Source organism: Mycteria americana, unplaced genomic scaffold, assembly GCF_035582795.1.
Source record: "Mycteria americana isolate JAX WOST 10 ecotype Jacksonville Zoo and Gardens unplaced genomic scaffold, USCA_MyAme_1.0 Scaffold_200, whole genome shotgun sequence".
In the NCBI taxonomy this organism is placed as follows: Eukaryota; Metazoa; Chordata; class Aves; order Ciconiiformes; family Ciconiidae; genus Mycteria; species Mycteria americana.
Window position 1 is genome coordinate 24,689 of NW_027445540.1, and position 18,672 is coordinate 43,360.

At 63.3% G+C, this 18,672-nt stretch overlaps 1 protein-coding gene across 1 annotated transcript; it reads left to right on the forward strand.

Moving 5' to 3' along the window:
- Positions 1–927: 927 nt before the first annotated feature.
- On the forward strand, positions 928–18,300 carry LOC142403332 (eukaryotic translation initiation factor 3 subunit C-like; the record flags this gene model as incomplete). The annotated part of the gene is given in 22 exon segments (XM_075489566.1): positions 928–997; positions 2,839–2,957; positions 3,030–3,095; positions 3,162–3,351; positions 3,421–3,546; positions 4,342–4,393; positions 4,478–4,596; positions 4,675–4,802; positions 4,884–5,031; positions 5,113–5,216; positions 5,300–5,441; positions 5,542–5,667; positions 9,341–9,434; positions 9,511–9,923; positions 15,800–15,931; positions 15,933–16,106; positions 16,108–16,165; positions 16,894–16,974; positions 17,410–17,532; positions 17,887–17,970; positions 18,015–18,116; positions 18,241–18,300. Coding segments are annotated over 21 exon segments (2,620 nt in total), but the record flags the coding sequence as incomplete, so codon positions are not given.
- Between the last annotated feature and the right edge of the window lie 372 nt (positions 18,301–18,672).

The following is an 18,672-nucleotide window of genomic DNA, read 5'->3' on the forward strand; positions in this document are numbered from 1 at the left end:
TGACCCACATCTCTGCCCCATAGGGCTTTGGGACCCCCGGCTCTGCCCCATGGCAACATGGACTCCTGTGCCCCACGCCTCTGCCCCACAGAGCCCCGGGCCCCACGGCTCTGCCCCAGGGCAGCACGGACTTCCCTGACCCACAGCTCTGCCCCATGGCAGCCTGAACTCTTGGGACCCACGGCTCTGCCCCACAACAACAAGAACTCCTGGGACGCACGGTTCTGCCCCATGGCAGCATGGACTCTTGTGCCCCACAACTCTGCCCCACGGCGACACAGACTCCTGTACCCCACAGCTCTGCCCCACAGAGGTTTGGGCCCCACGGCTCTGCCCCACAGCATCGTGGACTCCTGTGCCCCACAGCTCTGCCCCACCGTGGCACGGACTCTTGTGACCCACATTTCTGCCCCACGGCGCCATGAACTGTTGTGACCCACGCCTCTACCCCACAGAGCCCTGTGCCCCACGGCTCTGCCCCACGGCTCTGCCCCACGGTATCATGGACTCTTGTGACCCACATCTCTGCCCCACAGCAGCCTGAACCCCTGTGCCCCACGGCTCTGCCCCACGGCGACACGGACTCCAGTGCCCCACAGCTCTGCCCCACAGAGCCCTGGGCTCTGCCCCACAGCAGCCTGAACCCTTGTGCCCCACAGTTCTGCCCCATGGCAACATGGACTCCTGTGCCCCACAGAGCCCTGTGACCCACATCTCTGCCCCACGGGAGCCTGAGCCCCTGTGCCCCACGGCTCTGCCCCACGGCGACGCGGACCCAATAAACCCATTGACCCCGCCCGGCTGCTGACCCGGGGGGGGCGTGGCCTTTTTGGAAGGGGCGTGGCTTTTTTACTTGGGGGGCGGGGCCTCGCCAGGACTCGGTTTCCCATCGGTCCCCGCGCGGGGGTGAGGGGGGTGGGGCGGGGCTGTGACGTCACTTCCGCGCGCAGGCGCCATTCGCTCGCGGCCTGGAGTCGGGAGACGTCGCTGCTGCCGCGTGCGAGTGCGGGGGGGGGCGGGGAGGTGTGGGGCGGGGGGGGTCTATGGGGCAGGGGGGGTCTATGGGGCGGGGGGGCAGAGCTGTGGGGCCGGGGGATCCGGGGGGCCCGGGGGGGGGGGAGGGGGAGGGAGCTGGGGGGCCTGGGGGGCTGTGGGGCTGGGTAAGGTGTGGGGCGGGCGGATCTATGGGGCAGGGGGAGCTGTGGGGCGGGGGGGGCTGTGGGGCTGGAGCGATCGGTGGGGTGGGTGGATCTATGGGGCTGGGTACGGTGTGGGGCGGGGGGATCCGTGGGGCGGGGCGGGGGGAGCGATCGGTGGGGTGGGTGGATCTATGGGGCAGGGGGAGCTGTGGGGCTGGGTAAGGTGTGGGGTAGGTGGATCTATGGGGCTGGGTAAGGTGTGGGGCAGGTGGAGCTGGGGGGCTGCGGGATCCGTGGGGCGGGGGGGGGGGGGTAGGTGTGGGGTGGGCAGAGCTGTGGGGCCGGGTAAGGTGTGGGGTGGGTGGGGGATCTATAGGGCAGGAGGAGCTGTGGGGCCAGGGAATCCGTGGGGCGGGTGGATTTGGGGGGAGCTGTGGGGCAGGCACTGTATGGGGAGGGATGTGTGGGGCTGGGGGAATCTGTGGGGCTGGGGGAATCTGTGGGGCTGGGGGACGTGTAGGCATTAACGTCTGTGGGGTGGGGAAATCTATGGGGCTGGGGGATCGGGGCGGTGTGCAGATCTAGGGGGGGAAGGAATCTGTGGGGCAGACAAATCTCTGGGGCCAGGAAATCTGTGGGGCTGCCATAGCGAGGGGCGTAGCTGTGGGGCTGGGGGATCCATGGGGCAGGCGGGTCCATGGGGGGAGCGACCCAGAGATGATTCTGGGGGAGAACGAGTCTGTGGGGCTGGGGGATCTGTGGGGCCGGGGAGTCTGTGGGGGAGGTGGATCTGTGGGGCTGGGGAATCTGTGGGGCAAGTGGGTCTGTGGGGCCGGGGAGTCTGTGGGGGAGGTGGATCTGTGAGGCCGGGGAGTCTGTGGGGCTGGGGGGTCTGTGGGGCAGGCGAATCTGTGGGGCCAGGGAGTCTGTGGGGCAGGTGGATCTGGGGGGCCGGGGAGTCTGTGGGGCTGGGGAGTCTGTGGTGCAGGCGAATCTGTGGGGCAGGCAGTTCTGGGGGGCTGGGGGGTCTGTGGGGCAAGCGGGTCTGTGGGGCTGGGGAATCTGTGGGGCAAGTGGGTCTGTGGGGCTGGTGAATCTGTGGGGCAGGTGGATCTGTGGGGCTGGGGAGTCTGTGGGGCTGGGGAATCTGTGGGGCAAGTGGGTCTGTGGGGCTGGGGAATCTGTGGGGCCGGGGGATCTGTGGGGCCAGGGAGTCTGTGGGGCTGGGGGGTCTGTGGGGCAGGCGGATCTGTGGGGCCGGGGAGTCTGTGGGGCAGGGGGGTCTGTGGGGCTGGGGAATCTGTAGGGCAAGTGGGGCCGGCGAATCTGTGGGGCAGGTAGATCTGTGGGGCCGGGGAGTCTGTGGGGCTGGGGAATCTGTGGGGCAAGTGGGTCTGTGGGGCCAGGGAGTTTGTGGGACAGGTGAGTCTGTGGGGCTGGGGAATCTGTGGGGCAAGTGGGGCCGGCGAATCCGTGGGGCAGGTAGATCTGTGGGGCCGGCGAATCCGTGGGGCGGGTAGATCTGTGGGGCAGGCACCTCAGGCAGGGAGGCATCCACGGGGCAGCGCCCCAGCCTGCCCAATCCCCAGCGAGCCGGGCAGAGCCCCGCCGTGGGTCCCGCCCCCCCGCCGTGGGTCCCGATCCCCGCCGTGGGTCCCGCCCCCCCGCCGTGGGTCCGACCCCCGACTCCCCCTCGCAGCCCCCCCCCGCCGCCGCCGCCATGTCGCGTTTCTTCACCACGGGCTCCGACAGCGAGTCGGAATCCTCCGTCTCGGGAGACGACTTAGCCACCAAACCCGTGGGGGGCAACTACAGCAAGTAAGAGACGCCGTGGGGCGCGCCGTGGGGCACGCCGTGGGGCTGCCCCACGCTTTTTCTTTTTAATTTCAGACCCATTTTATTGAGCGAGGACGAGGAGGACACCAAGCGCGTGGTGCGGAGCGCCAAGGATAAACGGTGCGGGGAGGGGAGGGGAGGGGAGGGTTGGGCCGCCGTGGGGCTGACCCACGGCTCGCCCCATAGATTCGAGGAGCTGACCAACCTCATCAAAACCATCCGCAACGCCATGAAGATCCGCGACGTCACCAAGTGCCTGGAGGAGTTCGAGCTGCTGGGCAAAGCCTACGGCAAAGCCAAGAGCATCGTGGACAAGGAGGGCGTCCCCCGCTTCTACGTCCGCATCTTGGCCGATTTGGAGGATTACCTGAACGAGGTACGCCGTGGGGCGCGGGCGCCGTGGGGCGCGGGCGCCGTGGGGCGCTGACGGGGGCGTTTGCCGTAGCTGTGGGAGGATAAAGAGGGGAAGAAGAAGATGAACAAGAACAACGCCAAAGCGCTCAGCACCCTGCGGCAGAAGATCCGCAAGTACAACCGGGATTACGAGAGCCACATCGCGAGCTACAAGCAGGTGTGTGGGGCGGGCCGTGGGGCATGCTATGGGGTGGGCTATGGGGCACACTATGGGGCGGGTTATGGGGCGGGGGGGGGGAAGGCTTCTCCCTGTGGCAGAAGATGCGCAAGTACAACCGGGATTATGAGAGCCACATCGCGAATTACAAGCGGGCTATGGGGCGGGCTGTGGGGCAGGCTATGGGGCGGGTTATGGGGTGGGTTATGGGGCGGGTTATGGGGCGGGGGGGGGGGGGAAGGCTTCTCTTTGCGGCAGAAGATGCGCAAGTACAACTGGGATTACGAGAGCCATGTCATGAGTTACAAGGGGGTGTGTGGGGCGGGCTATGGGGCGGGTTATGGGGCAGGCTATGGGGCGGGTTATGGGGCAGGCTATGGGGCAGGTTATGGGGCGGGCTATGGGGTGGGTTATGGGGCGGGTTATGGGGCAGGGGGGGGGAAGGCTTCTCCCTGTGGCAGAAGATCGGCAAGTACAACCGGGATTACGAGAGCCACGTCGCGAATTACAAGCGGGTGTGTGGGGCAGGCTATGGGGCGGGTTATGGGGCAGGCCATAGGGTGGGTTATGGGGTGGGCTGTGGGGCACACTATGGGGCGGGTTATGGGGGGGTGGGGGGGGGGGGAGGCTTCTTTCTGCAGCAGAAGATGCGTAAGTACAACTGGGATTACAAGAACCACATCACTAATTACAAGCAGACTATGGGGCAGGCTATGGGGCGGGCTATGGGGCACGCTATGGGGCGGGGGGGGGGGGGGTCAAGGCTTCTCCCCGCCCCACACCGGCGTTTTGCAGAACCCGGAGCAGTCGGACGAGGACGAGGAGAAGAAGAGCCGGGATTCGGAGGGTGAGCGGCGGGGGGGGACGTGTGGGGCAGGGCGGGGGGGGGACGTGTGGGGCAGGGCTCGAGCGCGCCCCACTTGTTCCGTAGGCTCCAGCTCTTCGTCCTCGGAGGAGGAGGAGGACGAGGACGGCGTCGGCGCCGCCGCTTTCCTGAAGAAGAAGGAGGCCGGCGGGGACGCGCGCGGGCGCTACCTGAAGAAGATGGAGGTGGAGCGAGCGCGGCCGTGGGGCGGAGGGGAGGGAGTTGTGGGGCTGACCCCTAAGCGCTTCCCCGCCCCACGGCAGGCGGAGGACGAGGAGGAGGAGGAGTCGGACGAGGAGGAAGACTGGGGCTCCTCCGACTCGGATACGGACTCGGAGTCGGACGAGGACGAGGGGAAGTACACCTCGCTGGCCTCCAAGTTCTTGAAAAAGTATGGGGCGCCCCATAAGCGTGGGGCAGGGGGCCGGCGGCGAGGGGGTCGGCGCGCCCCCTAACTTGTGGGGCCGGGCAGGGACGAGGATAAGAAGGGAGGGGAGAAGAAACGGGAGGAGAAGGCGAAGAAGAAGCACGACCGCAAGAGCCGCAAGTACGAGGAGGAGGAGGAGGACAACGAAGGGGGCGAGTGGGAGAAGGTGAAGGGCGGCGTCCCCCTGGTCAAGGTGAGGCGTGGGGCGGAGGTTGGGGGTCGCGCCGTGGGGCGGGCGGCCCCCTAAGTCGTTGTGTCCCCCCCCCCGGCGTAGGAGAAACCCAAGATGTTCGCCAAGGGGACGGAGATCAACCACGCCGTGGTGGTGAAGAAGCTCAACGAGATCCTCCAAGCCCGGGGGAAGAAGGGGACGGATCGGTGAGGAGGCCGCCGTGGGGCAGGGCGGGGCGGCCGTGGGGCCGAGCCCCATATTTTTTTGGGGGTCTTTTTGTCCCTCGCAGGGCGGCGCAGATCGAGCTGCTGCAGTTGTTGGTGAGCGTCGCCAACGAGAATAATTTGGGGGTGGCCTTGGAGGTGAAGATCAAATTCAACATCATCGCCTCGCTCTACGATTACAACCCCAACCTGGCGACCTATATGAAGGTGGGGGGGCCGTGGGGCGGGGCGCCGTGGGGCGGGCGCCGTGGGGCGGAGGCTTAGGGGGCGTGGGGTTTTGTGTGTTTTTTTGGGGGGGACGGCGTAGCCGGAGATGTGGCAGAAGTGCCTGGGCTGCATCGAGGAGCTGCTGGACATCCTCTTCGCCCACCCGGAGATCTTCATCGGGGAGAACATCGTGGAGGAGTCGGAGAACCTGGGCAACCCCGAGCAGGTTGGGGGGCTGGGGGGTGGGGAGTTGGGGGGCTGGGGGGGGCGGTTGGGGGGCTGGGGGAGGGAGTTGGGGGATTTGGGGAGGGAGTTGGGGGGGTGGAGGGGGCAGTTGGGGGGTTTGGGGGGGAAGTTGGGGGGCTGGGGGGGAGTTGGGGGGGTTGGGGGGGTGGTTGGGGGGCTGGGGGGAGTTGGGGGGGAGTTGGGGGGTTTTGGGGGGGAAGTTGGGGGGCTGGGGGGGAGTTGGGGGGGTTGGGGGGGTGGTTGGGGGTCTTGGGGGGGGAGTTGGGGGGTTTGGAGGGGGAGTTGGGGGTCTTGGGGGGGGAGTTGGGGGGTTTGGAGGGGGAGTTGGGGGGTTTGGGGGGGGAGTTGGGGGGTTTGGAGGGGGAGTTGGGGGGTTTGGGGGGGTGGTTGGGGGTCTTGGGGGGGGAGTTGGGGGGTTTGGAGGGGGAGTTGGGGGTCTTGGGGGGGGAGTTGGGGGGCTGGGGGGGAGTTGGGGGGTTTTGGGGGGGAAGTTGGGGGGCTGGGGGGGAGTTGGGGGGGTTGGGGGGGTGGTTGGGGGTCTTGGGGGGGAGTTGGGGGGTTTGGAGGGGGAGTTGGGGGGTTTGGGGGGGTGGTTGGGGGTCTTGGGGGGGGAGTTGGGGGGCTGGGGGGGAGTTGGGGGGGTTTGGGGGGGAAGTTGGGGGGTTTGGGGGTGGAGGAGGCAGTTGGGGGTCTTGGGGGGGAGTTGGGGGGGTTTGGGGGAGAGAAGTTGGGGGGTTTGGGGGGGAAGTTGGGGGGCTGGGGGGGAGTTGGGGGGGAGTTGGGGGTTTGGGGGAGGAGTTGGGGGTCGGGGGGGGAGTTGGGGGGGTTGGGGGCGTGGTTGGGGGGCTGGGGGAGGGAGTTGGGGGAGTTTGGGGGGGAGTTGGGGGGTTTGGGGGGGGAAGTTGGGGGGGAGTTGGGGGGCTGGGGGAGGGAGTTGGGGGGGTGGAGGGGGCGGTTGGGGGAGTTGGGGGGGAAGTTGGGGGGCTGGGGGACAGTTGGGGGGGTTTGGGGGGGGAGTTGGGGGGTTTGGGGGGGTGGTTGGGGGTCTTGGGGGGGGCGGTTGGGGGGTTTAGGGGGGGAGTTGTGGGGCTGGGGGGCGGTTGGGGGACTGGGGGAGGGAGTTGGGGGGGTGGAGGGGGCGGTTGGGGGTCTTGGGGGGGAGTTGGGGGGTTTGGGGGGGAAGTTGGGGGGCTGGGGGAGGGAGTTATGAGGTGCAGGAGCAGTTACAGCTCTGGAGAAGGCAATGGTGGGGCTGGGGGAGGCAGCTATGGGGCTGGAGGAGCACTTGTGGGGCTGGGCAGGCCGCTATGGGGCTGGAGCAGGTAGTTATGGGGCTGGGGGATGTATTTATGGAGGTGCTGGAGCACTTACAGCTCTGGAGAAGGCAATGGTGGGGCTGGGGGAGGCAGTTATGGGTCTCGGGGAGGCAGCTATGGGGCTGGAGGAGCACTTGTGGGGCTGGAGGAGGCACTTATGGGGCTGGGGGATGTAGTTATGGGGCTGGGGGACATAGTTATGGAGATGGAGAAGCAATTCCAGCTCTGGAGAAGGCAATGGCGGGGCTGGGGGAGGCAGTTATGGGTCTTGAAAAGGCATCTATGGGGCTGGAGGAGCACTTGTGGGGCTGGGGGACGTAGTTATGGGGCTGGGGGACGTAGTTATGGAGGTGCCGGAGCACTTACAGCCTTGGAGAAGGCAATGGCGAGGCTGGGGGAGGCCGCTATGGGTCTTGAAAAGGCATCTATAGGGCTGGAGCAGCACTCGTGGGGCTGGGCAGGCCGCTATGGGGTTGGAGCAGGTAGTTATGGGGCTGGAGGAGGCAGTTATGGGGCTGGGGGACATAGTTATGGGGCTGGAGAAGCAGTTATAGCTCTGGAGAAGGCAATGGTGGGGCTGGGGGAAGCAGCTATGGGTCTCGGGGAGGCAGCTATGGGGCTGGAGCAGCACTTGTGGGGCTGGAGGAGGCACTTATGGGGCTGGGGGACATAGTTATGGGGCTGGGGGACATAGTTATGGAGGTGGAGGAGCAATTCCAGCTCTGGAGAAGGCAATGGCGGGGCTGGGGGAAGCAGCTATGGGTCTCGGGGAGGCAGCTATGGGGCTGGAGCAGCACTTGTGGGGCTGGAGGAGGCACTTATGGGGCTGGGGGATGTAGTTATGGGGCTGGAGAAGCAGTTACAGCTCTGGAGAAGGCAATGGTGAGGCTGGGGGAGGCAGTTATGGGTCTTGAAAAGGCATCTATGGGGCTGGAGGAGCACTTGTGGGGCTGGAGCAGGTAGTTATGGGGCTGGGGGACATAGTTATGGGGCTGGGGGATGTATTTATGGAGGTGCTGGAGCAGTTACAGCTCTGGAGAAGACAATGGTGGGGCTGGGGGAAGCAGCTATGGGTCTTGGGGGGGCAGCTATGGGGCTGGAGCAGCACTTGTGGGGCTGGGCAGGCCGCTATGGGGCTGGAGCAGGTAGTTATGGGGCTGGGGGACATAGTTATGGAGGTGGAGGAGCACTTACAGCTCTGGAGAAGGCAATGGTGGGGCTGGGGGAAGCAGCTATGGGTCTCGGGGAGGCAGCTATGGGGCTGGAGCAGCACTTGTGGGGCTGGGCAGGCCGTTATGGGGCTGGAGCAGGTAGTTATGGGGCTGGGGGACATAGTTATGGAGGTGGAGGAGCACTTACAGCTCTGGAGAAGGCAATGGTGGGGCTAGGGGAAGCAGCTATGGGTCTTGGGGAGGCAGCTATGGGGCTGGAGCAGCACTTGTGGGGCTGGAGGAGGCACTTATGGGGCTGGGGGACATAGTTACGGGGCTGGAGAAGGAGTTACAGCTCTGGAGAACGCAATGGTGGGGCTGGGGGAAGCAGCTATGGGTCTCAGGGAGGCAGCTATGGGGCTGGAGCAGCACTTGTGGGGCTGGAGGAGGCACTTATGGGGCTGGAGGATGTAGTTATGGGGCTGGGGGACATAGTTATGGAGGTGGAGGAGCAATTCCAGCTCTGGAGAAGGCAATGGCGGGGCTGGGGGAAGCAGCTATGGGTCTCGGGGAGGCAGCTATGGGGCTGGAGCAGCACTTGTGGGGCTGGGGAGGTAGTTATGGGGCTGGAGAAGCAGTTATGGGGCTGGAGAAGCAGTTACAGCTCTGGAGAAGGCAATGGTGAGGCTGGGGGAGGCAGTTATGGGTCTTGAAAAGGCATCTATGGGGCTGGAGGAGCACTTGTGGGGCTGGGCAGGCCGCTATGGGGCTGGAGCAGGTAGTTATGGGGCTGGGGGACATAGTTATGGGGCTGGGGGATGTATTTATGGAGGTGCTGGAGCAGTTACAGCTCTGGAGAAGGCAATGGTGGGGCTGGGGGAAGCAGCTATGGGTCTCGGGGAGGCAGCTATGGGGCTGGAGCAGCACTTGTGGGGCTGGGCAGGCTGCTATGGGGCTGGAGCAGGTAGTTATGGGGCTGGAGGAGGCAGTTATGGGGCTGGGGGACATAGTTACGGGGCTGGAGAAGCAGTTACAGCTCTGGAGAAGGCAATGGTGGGGCTGGGGGAAGCAGTTATGGATCTCGGGGAGGCAGCTATGGGGCTGGAGCAGCACTTGTGGGGCTGGGCAGGCCGCTATGGGGCTGGAGCCTCCCCCCCAACCCGCCGCCCTCCCCCCCGCCCCCCAGCCCTACCGTGTCCGCGGCTGCATCCTGACGCTGGTGGAGCGCATGGACGAGGAGTTCACCAAGATCATGCAAAACACCGACCCCCACTCCCAAGGTGAGCCGGGCGCCGCGGGGCGCGCCGTGGGGCACGGGTGGGTCGTCCGCCCCCTAAGCGGCCGTCCGCCCCACAGAATACGTCGACCACCTGAAGGACGAGGGGCGGGTGTGCGGCATCATCGCCCGGCTGCAGCGGTACCTGCAGGAGAAGGGGACGACGGAGGAGCTGTGCCGCGTCTACCTGCGCCGCATCCTCCACACCTACTACAAATTCGATTACCGGGCTCACCGCCGTGGGGCCGGTGACCCCCAGGCGTGGGGCGGCGAGGAGGAGGAGGAGGAGGAGGAGGAGGAAGACTCGGCGGCGCTGATGGAGCGGCTCTGCAAGTACGTCTACGCCAAGGACCGCACCGACCGCATCCGCACCTGCGCCATCCTCTGCCACATCTACCACCACGCCCTGCACAGCCGCTGGTTCCAGGCCCGCGACCTCATGCTCATGTCCCACCTGCAGGACAACATCCAGCACGCCGACCCCCCCGTGCAGGTCAGCGACCCTAGGGGGGACCCTATAGACCCCTATAGAGACCTATAGAGCTCTACAGACCCCTATAGAGCCCTACGGACCCTTATAGAGCCCTACGGACCCTTATAGAGCCCTATAAACCCTTGTAGAGCCCTAACAACACCCAGCACGCCGACCCCCCCGTGCAGGTCAGCGCCCCTAGGGGGACCCTATAGACCCCTATAGAGACCTATAGAGCCCTACGGACCCCTATAGATCCCTACAGAGCCCTACAGAGCCCTATAAACCCCTGCAGAGCCCTAACAACATCCAGCACGCCGACCCCCCCGTGCAGGTCAGCGCCCCTATGGGCACCCTATAGAGACCTATAGAGCCCAACGGACCCCTATAGAGCCCTACAGACCCTTATAGAGCCCTATGGACCAGTATAGGGCCCTACAGACCCTTATAGACCCCTACAGACCTCTACAAATCCCTGCAGAGCCCTAACAACATCCAGCACGCCGACCCCCCCGTGCAGGTCAGCGCCCCTATAGGCACCCTATAGAGACCTATAGAGAGCTACGGATCCCTATAGAGCCCTACGGACCCCTATAGAGCCCTATAAACCCCTATAGAGCCCTATAAACCCTTGTAGAGCCCTAACAACACCCAGCACGCCGACCCCCCCGTGCAGGTCAGCGCCCCTATAGGCACCCTATAGACCCCTATAGAGAGCTACAGATCCCTATAGAGCCCTACGGACCCCTATAGAGCCCTATAAACCCCTGCAGAGCCCTAACAACATCCAGCACGCCGACCCCCCCGTGCAGGTCAGCGCCCCTATGGGGACCCTATAGACCCCTATAGAGACCTATAGAGCCCTATAGAGCCCTACGGACCCTTATAGAGCCCTACGGACCCCTATAGAGCCCTATAAACCCCTGCAGAGCCCTAACAACATCCAGCACGCCGACCCCCCCGTGCAGGTCAGCGCCCCTATGGGGACCCTATAGACCCCTATAGAGACCTATAGAGAGCTACAGACCCCTATAGACCCCTATAGAGCCCTATAGAGCCCTATGGAGCCCTACGGACCCTTATAGACTCTTATAGAGCCCCACAGAGCCCTACAGAGCCCTACAGAGCTCTGCAAACCCCTGCAGAGCCCTAACAACATCCAGCACGCCGACCCCCCCGTGCAGGTCAATGCCCCTATGGGGACCCTATAGACCCCTATAGAGACCTATAGAGCCCTATAGAGCCCTACGGACTCCTATAGATCCCTACAGAGCCCTACAGAGCCCTATAAACCCCTGTAGAGCCCTAACAACATCCAGCACGCCGACCTCCCCGTGCAGGTCAGCGCCCCTATAGGGGACCCTATAGACCCCTATAGAGAGCTACAGATCCCTATAGAGCCCTACGGACCCTTATAGAGCCCTACAAACCCCTATAGAGCCCTATAAACCCTTGTAGAGCCCTAACAACACCCAGCACGCCGACCCCCCCGTGCAGGTCAGCGCCCCTATGGGGACCCTATAGACCCCTATAGAGCCCTATAGAGAGCTACGGACCGCTATAGAGCCCTATAGATTCCTATAGAGCCCTATAGAGCCCTACGGACCCTTATAGACTCCTATAGAGCCCCACAGAGCCCTACAGATCCCTACAGAGCTCTGCAAACCCCTGCAGAGCCCTAACAACATCCAGCACGCCGACCGCCCCGTGCAGGTCAGCGCCCCTATGGGGACCCTATAGACCCCTATAGAGCCCTATAGAGCCCTACGGACCCTTATAGATCCCTACGGACTCCTATAGAGCCCTACAAACCCCTATAGAGCCCTATAAACCCTTGTAGAGCCCTAACAACACCCAGCACGCCGACCCCCCCGTGCAGGTCAGCGCCCCTATGGGGACCCTATAGACCCCTATAGAGACCTATAGAGCCCTACAGAGCCCTACGGACCCTTATAGATCCCTACAGAGCCCTACAGAGCCCTATAAACCCCTGCAGAGCCCTAACAACATCCAGCACGCCGACCCCCCCGTGCAGGTCAGCGCCCCTATAGGGACCCTATAGAGACCTATAGAGCGCTACGGATCCCTATAGAGCCCTACAGACCCCTATAGAGCCCTACGGACCCCTATAGAGCCCTACAAACCCCTATAGAGCCCTATAAACCCTTGTAGAGCCCTAACAACACCCAGCACGCCGACCCCCCCGTGCAGGTCAGCGCCCCTATGGGGACCCTATAGACCCCTATAGAGCCCTATAGAGAGCTACGGATCCCTATAGAGCCCTATAGATTCCTATAGAGCCCTATAGAGCCCTACGGACCCTTATAGACTCCTATAGAGCCCCACAGAGCCCTACAGAGCCCTACAGAGCTCTGCAAACCCCTGCAGAGCCCTAACAACATCCAGCACGCCGACCCCCCCGTGCAGGTCAGCAACCCTATGGGGACCCTATAGACCCCTATAGAGAGCTACGGATCCCTATAGAGCCCTACGGACCCTTATAGAGCCCTACGGACCCCTATAGAGCCCTACAAACCCCTATAGAGCCCTACAAACCCCTATAGAGCCCTATAAACCCTTGTAGAGCCCTAACAACACCCAGCACGCCGACCCCCCCGTGCAGGTCAGCGACCCTAGGGGGACCCTATAGACCCCTATAGAGCCCTATAGAGCCCTACGGACCCTTATAGAGCCCTACGGACCCCTATAGAGCCCTACAAACCCCTATAGAGCCCTATAAACCCTTGTAGAGCCCTAACAACACCCAGCACGCCGACCCCCCCGTGCAGGTCAGCGCCCCTATGGGGGACCCTATAGAGCCCTATAGAGAGCTACGGATCCCTATAGAGCCCTACGGACCCTTATAGAGCCCTACGGACCCCTATAGAGCCCTATAAACCCCTGCAGAGCCCTAACAACATCCAGCACGCCGACCCCCCCGTGCAGGTCAGCGACCCTAGGGGGGGCCCTATAGACCCCTATAGAGCCTTATAGAGCCCTACGGACCCCTATAGAGCTCTACAGAGCCTTACAGAGTTCTACAGAGCCCTATAAACCGTTGTAGAGCCCTAACAACATCCAGCACGCCGACCCCCCCGTGCAGGTCAGCACCCCTATGGGGACCCTATAGAGACCTATAGAGACCTATAGAGAGCTACAGACCCCTATAGAGCCCCACAGATCTCTACAGACCCTTATAGAGCCCTACAGACCCCTACAAACCCCTGCAGAGCCCTAACAACATCCAGCACGCCGACCCCCCCGTGCAGGTCAGCGCCCCTATGGGGGGCCTATAGGGCCCTATAGAGACCTATAGACCCCTATAGAGCCCCACAGAGCCCTATAGAGCCCTACAGAGCCCTATAGACCTGTATAGAGCCCTATAGACCCCTACAGAGCCCCCCAGAGCCCCCCAGAGCCCTGCAGAGCCAGCGGTTTGCAGAGGGGGGTTGGCCCGCGTCGCCCCCTCTGCCCCCCAAGTGCCCATGGGGTCCCTATAGGGTGATGGGGGGGGGGCCCCTCTGCCCCCCAAGTCCTTCACCCCCCCCATCTCCCCACGCTTCCTCCCCACCCCCCAAGTCCTTCACCCCCCCCATCTCCCCATGCTTCCTCCTCACCCCCCAAGTCCTTCACCCCCACCATCTCCCCATGGTTCCTCCTCACCCCCCAAGTCCTTCACCCCCACCATCTCCCCATGGTTCCTCCTCACCATCTCCAGAGGGTTCCTCCTCACCTCCTAAGTCCTTCACCACCATCTCCCCACGGTTCCTCCTCACCCCCCAAGTCCTTCACCCCCATCTCCCCACGGTTCCTCCCCCCCTCCCCGCCCTCCAAGTCCTTCACCCCCATCTCCCCATGGTTCCTCCCCACCTCCCCACCCCCCAAGTCCTTCACCATCATCTCCCCATGGTTCCTCCCCGCCCCCCAAGTCCTTCACCATCATCTCCCCATGGTTCCTCCCCGCCCCCCAAGTCCTTCACCATCATCTCCCCACGGTTCTTCTCCACCCCCCAAGTCCTTCACCCCCACCATCTCCAGAGGGTTCCTCTCTGCTCCCCAATCCTTCACCCCCACCATCTCCCCATGGTTCCTCCCCACCCCCCAAGTCCTTCACCACCATCTCCCCACGCTTCCTCCTCACCCCCCAAGTCCTTCACCCCCCCCATCTCCCCATGCTTCCTCCCCACCCCCCAAGTCCTTCACCCCCACCATCTCCCCATGCTTCCTCCCCACCCCCCAAGTCCTTCACCCCCACCATCTCCCCATGGTTCCTCCTCACCATCTCCCCATGGTTCCTCCTCACCCCCCAAGTCCTTCACCCCCCCCATCTCCCCATGCTTCCTCCCCACCCCCCAAGTCCTTCACCACCATCTCCCATGGTTCCTCCTCACCCCCCAAGTCCTTCACCCCCACCATCTCCCCATGCTTCCTCCTCACCCCCCAAGTCCTTCACCCCCACCATCTCCCCACGCTTCCTCCCCACCCCCCAAGTCCTTCACCCCCACCATCTCCCCATGGTTCCTCCTCACCCCCCAAGTCCTTCACCACCCCTATCTCCATAGGGTTCCTCCCTGCCCCCCAAGTCCTTCACCCCCACCATCTCCCCATGCTTCCTCCTCACCCCCCAAGTCCTTCACCCCCACCATCTCCCAGGGTTCCTCTCACCCCCCAAGTCCTTCACCCCCATCTCCCCATGCTTCCTCCTCACCCCCCAAGTCCTTCACCACCATCTCCCCACGGTTCCTCCTCACCCCCCAAGACCTTCACACCCCCCATCTCCCCATGGTTCCTCCTCACCCCCCAAGTCCTTCACCACCATCTCCCCACGGTTCCTCCTCACCCCCCAAGACCTTCACCCCCCCCATCTCCCCATGGTTCCTCCTCACCCCCAAGTCCTTCACCCCCCCCATCTCCCCATGCTTCCTCCCCACCCCCCAAGTCCTTCACCCCCACCATCTCCCCATGGTTCCTCCTCACCATCTCCAGAGGGTTCCTCCTCACCTCCTAAGTCCTTCACCACCATCTCCCCATGGTTCCTCCCCACCCCCCAAGTCCTTCACCCCCACCATCTCCCCAGGGTTCCTCCTCACCATCTCCAGAGGGTTCCTCCTCACCTCCTAAGTCCTTCACCACCATCTCCCATGGTTCCTCCTCACCCCCCAAGTCCTTCACCACCATCTCCCCACGGTTCCTTCCCCTCTCCCCACCCCCTAAGTCCTTCACCACCATCTCCCCACGGTTCCTCCTCACCCCCCCAAGTCCTTCACCCCCCCCATCTCCCCATGCTTCCTCCCCACCCCCCAAGTCCTTCACCCCCCCATCTCCCCATGCTTCCTCCCCACCCCCCAAGTCCTTCACCCCCCCCATCTCCCCATGCTTCCTCCCCACCCCCCAAGTCCTTCAACCCCCACCATCTCCCCATGGTTCCTCCTCACCATCTCCAGAGGGTTCCTCCTCACCTCCTAAGTCCTTCACCACCATCTCCCCATGGTTCCTCCTCACCCCCCAAGTCCTTCACCACCATCTCCCCACGGTTCCTCCCCCCCTCCCCACCCCCTAAGTCCTTCACCACCAATCTCCCCACGGTTCTCCTCCCCCCCCTCCCCACCCCCTAAGTCCTTCACCACCATCTCCCCACGGTTCTCCCCCCCTCCCCACCCCCTAAGTCCTTCACCACCATCTCCCCATGGTTCCTCCTCACTCCCCAAGTCCTTCACCCCCCACCATCTCCCCATGGTTCCTCCTCACTCCCCAAGTCCTTCACCCCCACCATCTCCATAGGGTTCCTCCCCACCCCCCAAGTCCTTCACCACCCCCATCTCCCCATGCTTCCTCCTCACCCCCCAACTCCCCATCCCTCCCCATAACCCCCCCTCCCCATCCCCCCCCCCCCGCAGATCCTCTACAACCGCACCATGGTCCAACTGGGCATCTGCGCCTTCCGGGAGGGGCTGATCAAGGACGCCCACAACGCCCTGCTGGACATCCAGTCCTCGGGCCGCGCCAAGGAGCTGCTGGGGCAGGGGCTCGCTGCTGCGCAGCCTGCAGGAACGCAACGCCGAGCAGGAGAAGGTGGAGAAGCGGCGCCAGGTGCCCTTCCACATGCACGTCAACCTGGAGCTGCTGGAGTGCGTCTACCTGGTGGCCGCCATGCTGCTGGAGATCCCCTACATGGCGGCCCACGAGTTCGACGCCCGCCGTCGAATTGATCAGCAAGCAGTTCCACCACCAGCTGCGGGTGGGGGAGAGGCAGCCGCTGTTGGGTGAGGGGCGAGGGGGAGGAGGAGGAGGAGGAGGAGGAGGAAGAGGAGGAGGAGGAGGAGGAGGAGGAGGAGGAGGAGGAGGGGGGGGGGGTGCCCCGCACGACTGCGCCCCGCCCGGCGGGATTGGGGGGGGGGGGGGGGGGGTTCTGAACCACCGAGTTGGTCTTTCTGTCCCTCAAGTCGGTGTTCTCTGCCTCCTAAGGGGGTTTTTCCTTTCTGCCCCCCAAGTTGGTCTTCTGCCTCCTAAGGGGGGGTTTTTCTGCCCCCCAAGTTGGTCTTCTGCCTCCTAAGGGGGGTTTTCTGCCCCCCAAGTTGGTCTTCTGCCTCCTAAGGGGGGTTCTTCTGCCCCCAAGTGGGGGGTTCTGAGCCACCAAGTTGGTCTTCTGCCTCCTAAGGGGGGTGTTCTGCCCCCCAAGTGGGGGGGTTCTGAGCCACCGAGTTGGTCTTCTGTCCCTCAAGTCGGTCTTCTGCCTCCTAAGTGGGGTTCTTCTGCCCCCCAAGTTGGACTTCTGCCCCCAAGTGGGGGGTTCTGAGCCACCGAGTTGGTCTTCTGTCCCTCAAGTCGGTGTTCTGCCTCCTAAGGGGGGGTTTTCTGCCCCCCAAGTTGGTCTTCTGCCTCCTAAGGGGGTTCTCTTCTGCCCCCCAAGTCAGTCTTCTGCCCCCCAAGTTGGTCTTCTGTCCCTCAAGTCGGTCTTCTGCCTCCTAAGGGGGGTTTTCTGCCCCCCAAGTTGGACTTCTGCCCCCCAAGTGGGGGGTTCTGAGCCACCGAGTTGGTCTTCTGCTCCTCAAGTTGGTCTTCTGCCTCCTAAGTGGGGGTCTTCTGCCCCCCAAGTTGGTCTTCTGCCTCCTAAGGGGGGTTCTTCTGCCCCCAAGTCAGTCTTCTGCCCTCAAGTTGGTCTTCTGCCTCCTAAGGGGGGTTTTCTGCCCCTCAAGTTGGTCTTCTGCCCCCCAAGTGGGGGTTCTGAACCACCAAGTTGGTCTTCTGCCCTCAAGTCGGTGTTCTGCCTCCTAAGGGGGGTGTTCTGCCCCCAAGTGGGGGTTTTCTGCCCCCCAAGTTGTCTTCTGCTTTCTCAAGTCAGTCTTCTGCCTTCTAAGGGGGGTTCTTCTGCCCCCAAGTTGGTCTTCTGCCCCCGAGTGGGGGTGGTCTGGTCCAGCCACAAGTTGGTCTTCTGCCTCCTAAGGGGGGGTCTTCTGCCCCCCAAGTTGGACTTCTGCCTCCTAAGGGGGGTTCTTCTGCCCCCCAGTTGGACTTCTGCCCCCAAGTGGGGGTTTTTCTGCCCCCCAAGTTGGTCTTCTGTCCCTCAAGTCGGTCTTCTGCCTCCTAAGGGGGGAGTTTTCTGCCCCCAAGTTGGTCTTCTGCCCCTCAAGTCAGTCTTCTGCCTCCTAAGGGGGGGTCTTCTGCCCCCCCAAGTCGGTCTTCTGCCCCCCAAGTGGGGGGTTCTGAACCACCAAGTTGGTCTTCTGCCCCTCAAGTTGGTCTTCTGCCTCCTAAGGGGGGTTCTTCTGCCCCCCAAGTTGGTCTTCTGCCTCCTAAGGGGGGTTCTTCTGCCCCCAAGTCAGTCTTCTGCCCCTCAAGTTGGTCTTCTGCCTCCTAAGGGGGGTTTTCTGCCCCCAAGTTGGACTTCTGCCCCCCAAGTGGGGGGTTCTGAGGCACCAAGTTGGTCTTCTGCCTCCTAAGGGGGGATCTTCTGCCCCCCAAAGTCGGTCTTCTGCCTCCTAAGGGGAGTTTTCTGCCCTTCTAAGTGGGGTTCTTCTGCCCCCAAGTGGGGGGTTCTGCACCACCAAGTCGGTCTTCTGCCCCCCAAGTCAGTCTTCTGCCCCCTAAGGGGGGGTTCTTCTGCCCCCCAAGTTGTTCTTCTGCCTCCTAAGGGGGGTTTTCCTGCCCCCCAAGTCATTCTTCTGCCCCCCAAGCAGCAGGTTCTGCCCCCCAAGTCAGTCTTCTGCCTCCTAAGTGGGGTTTCCTGCCCCCCAAGTCATTCTTCTGCCCCCAAGTCAGTCTTCTGCCCCCTAAGTGGGGGTTTTCTACCCCCCAAGTTGTTTTTCTGCCTCCTAAGTGGTTTTTTTCTGCCCCCAAGTGACTCTTCTGCCTCCTAAGTGGGCTTTTCTGCCCCCTAACTGGGTCTTCTGCCTCCTAAGTGGGTTTTTTCTGCCCCCTAACTGGGTCTTCTGCCCCCTAAGTGGGGGTTCTTCTGCCCCCTAAATCATTTTTGCTGCTTCTTAACTGATTCTTCTGCCCCCTAAGTGATTCTTCTGCCCCCTAAGTGGGGGTTTCTGCCCCCCAAGTTGTGTTTTTCTGCCTCCTAAGTGGTTTTTTTCTGCCCCCCAAATGGGGGGTTCTGCCCCCCAAGTGACTCTTCTGCCTCCTAAGTGGGCTTTTCTGCCCCCTAACTGGGTCTTCTGCCTCCTAAGTGGGGGTTTTCTGCCCCCTAAATCATTTTTGCTGCTTCTTAACTGATTCTTCTGCCCCCTAAGTGATTCTTCTGCCCCCTAAGTGGGGTTTTCTGCCC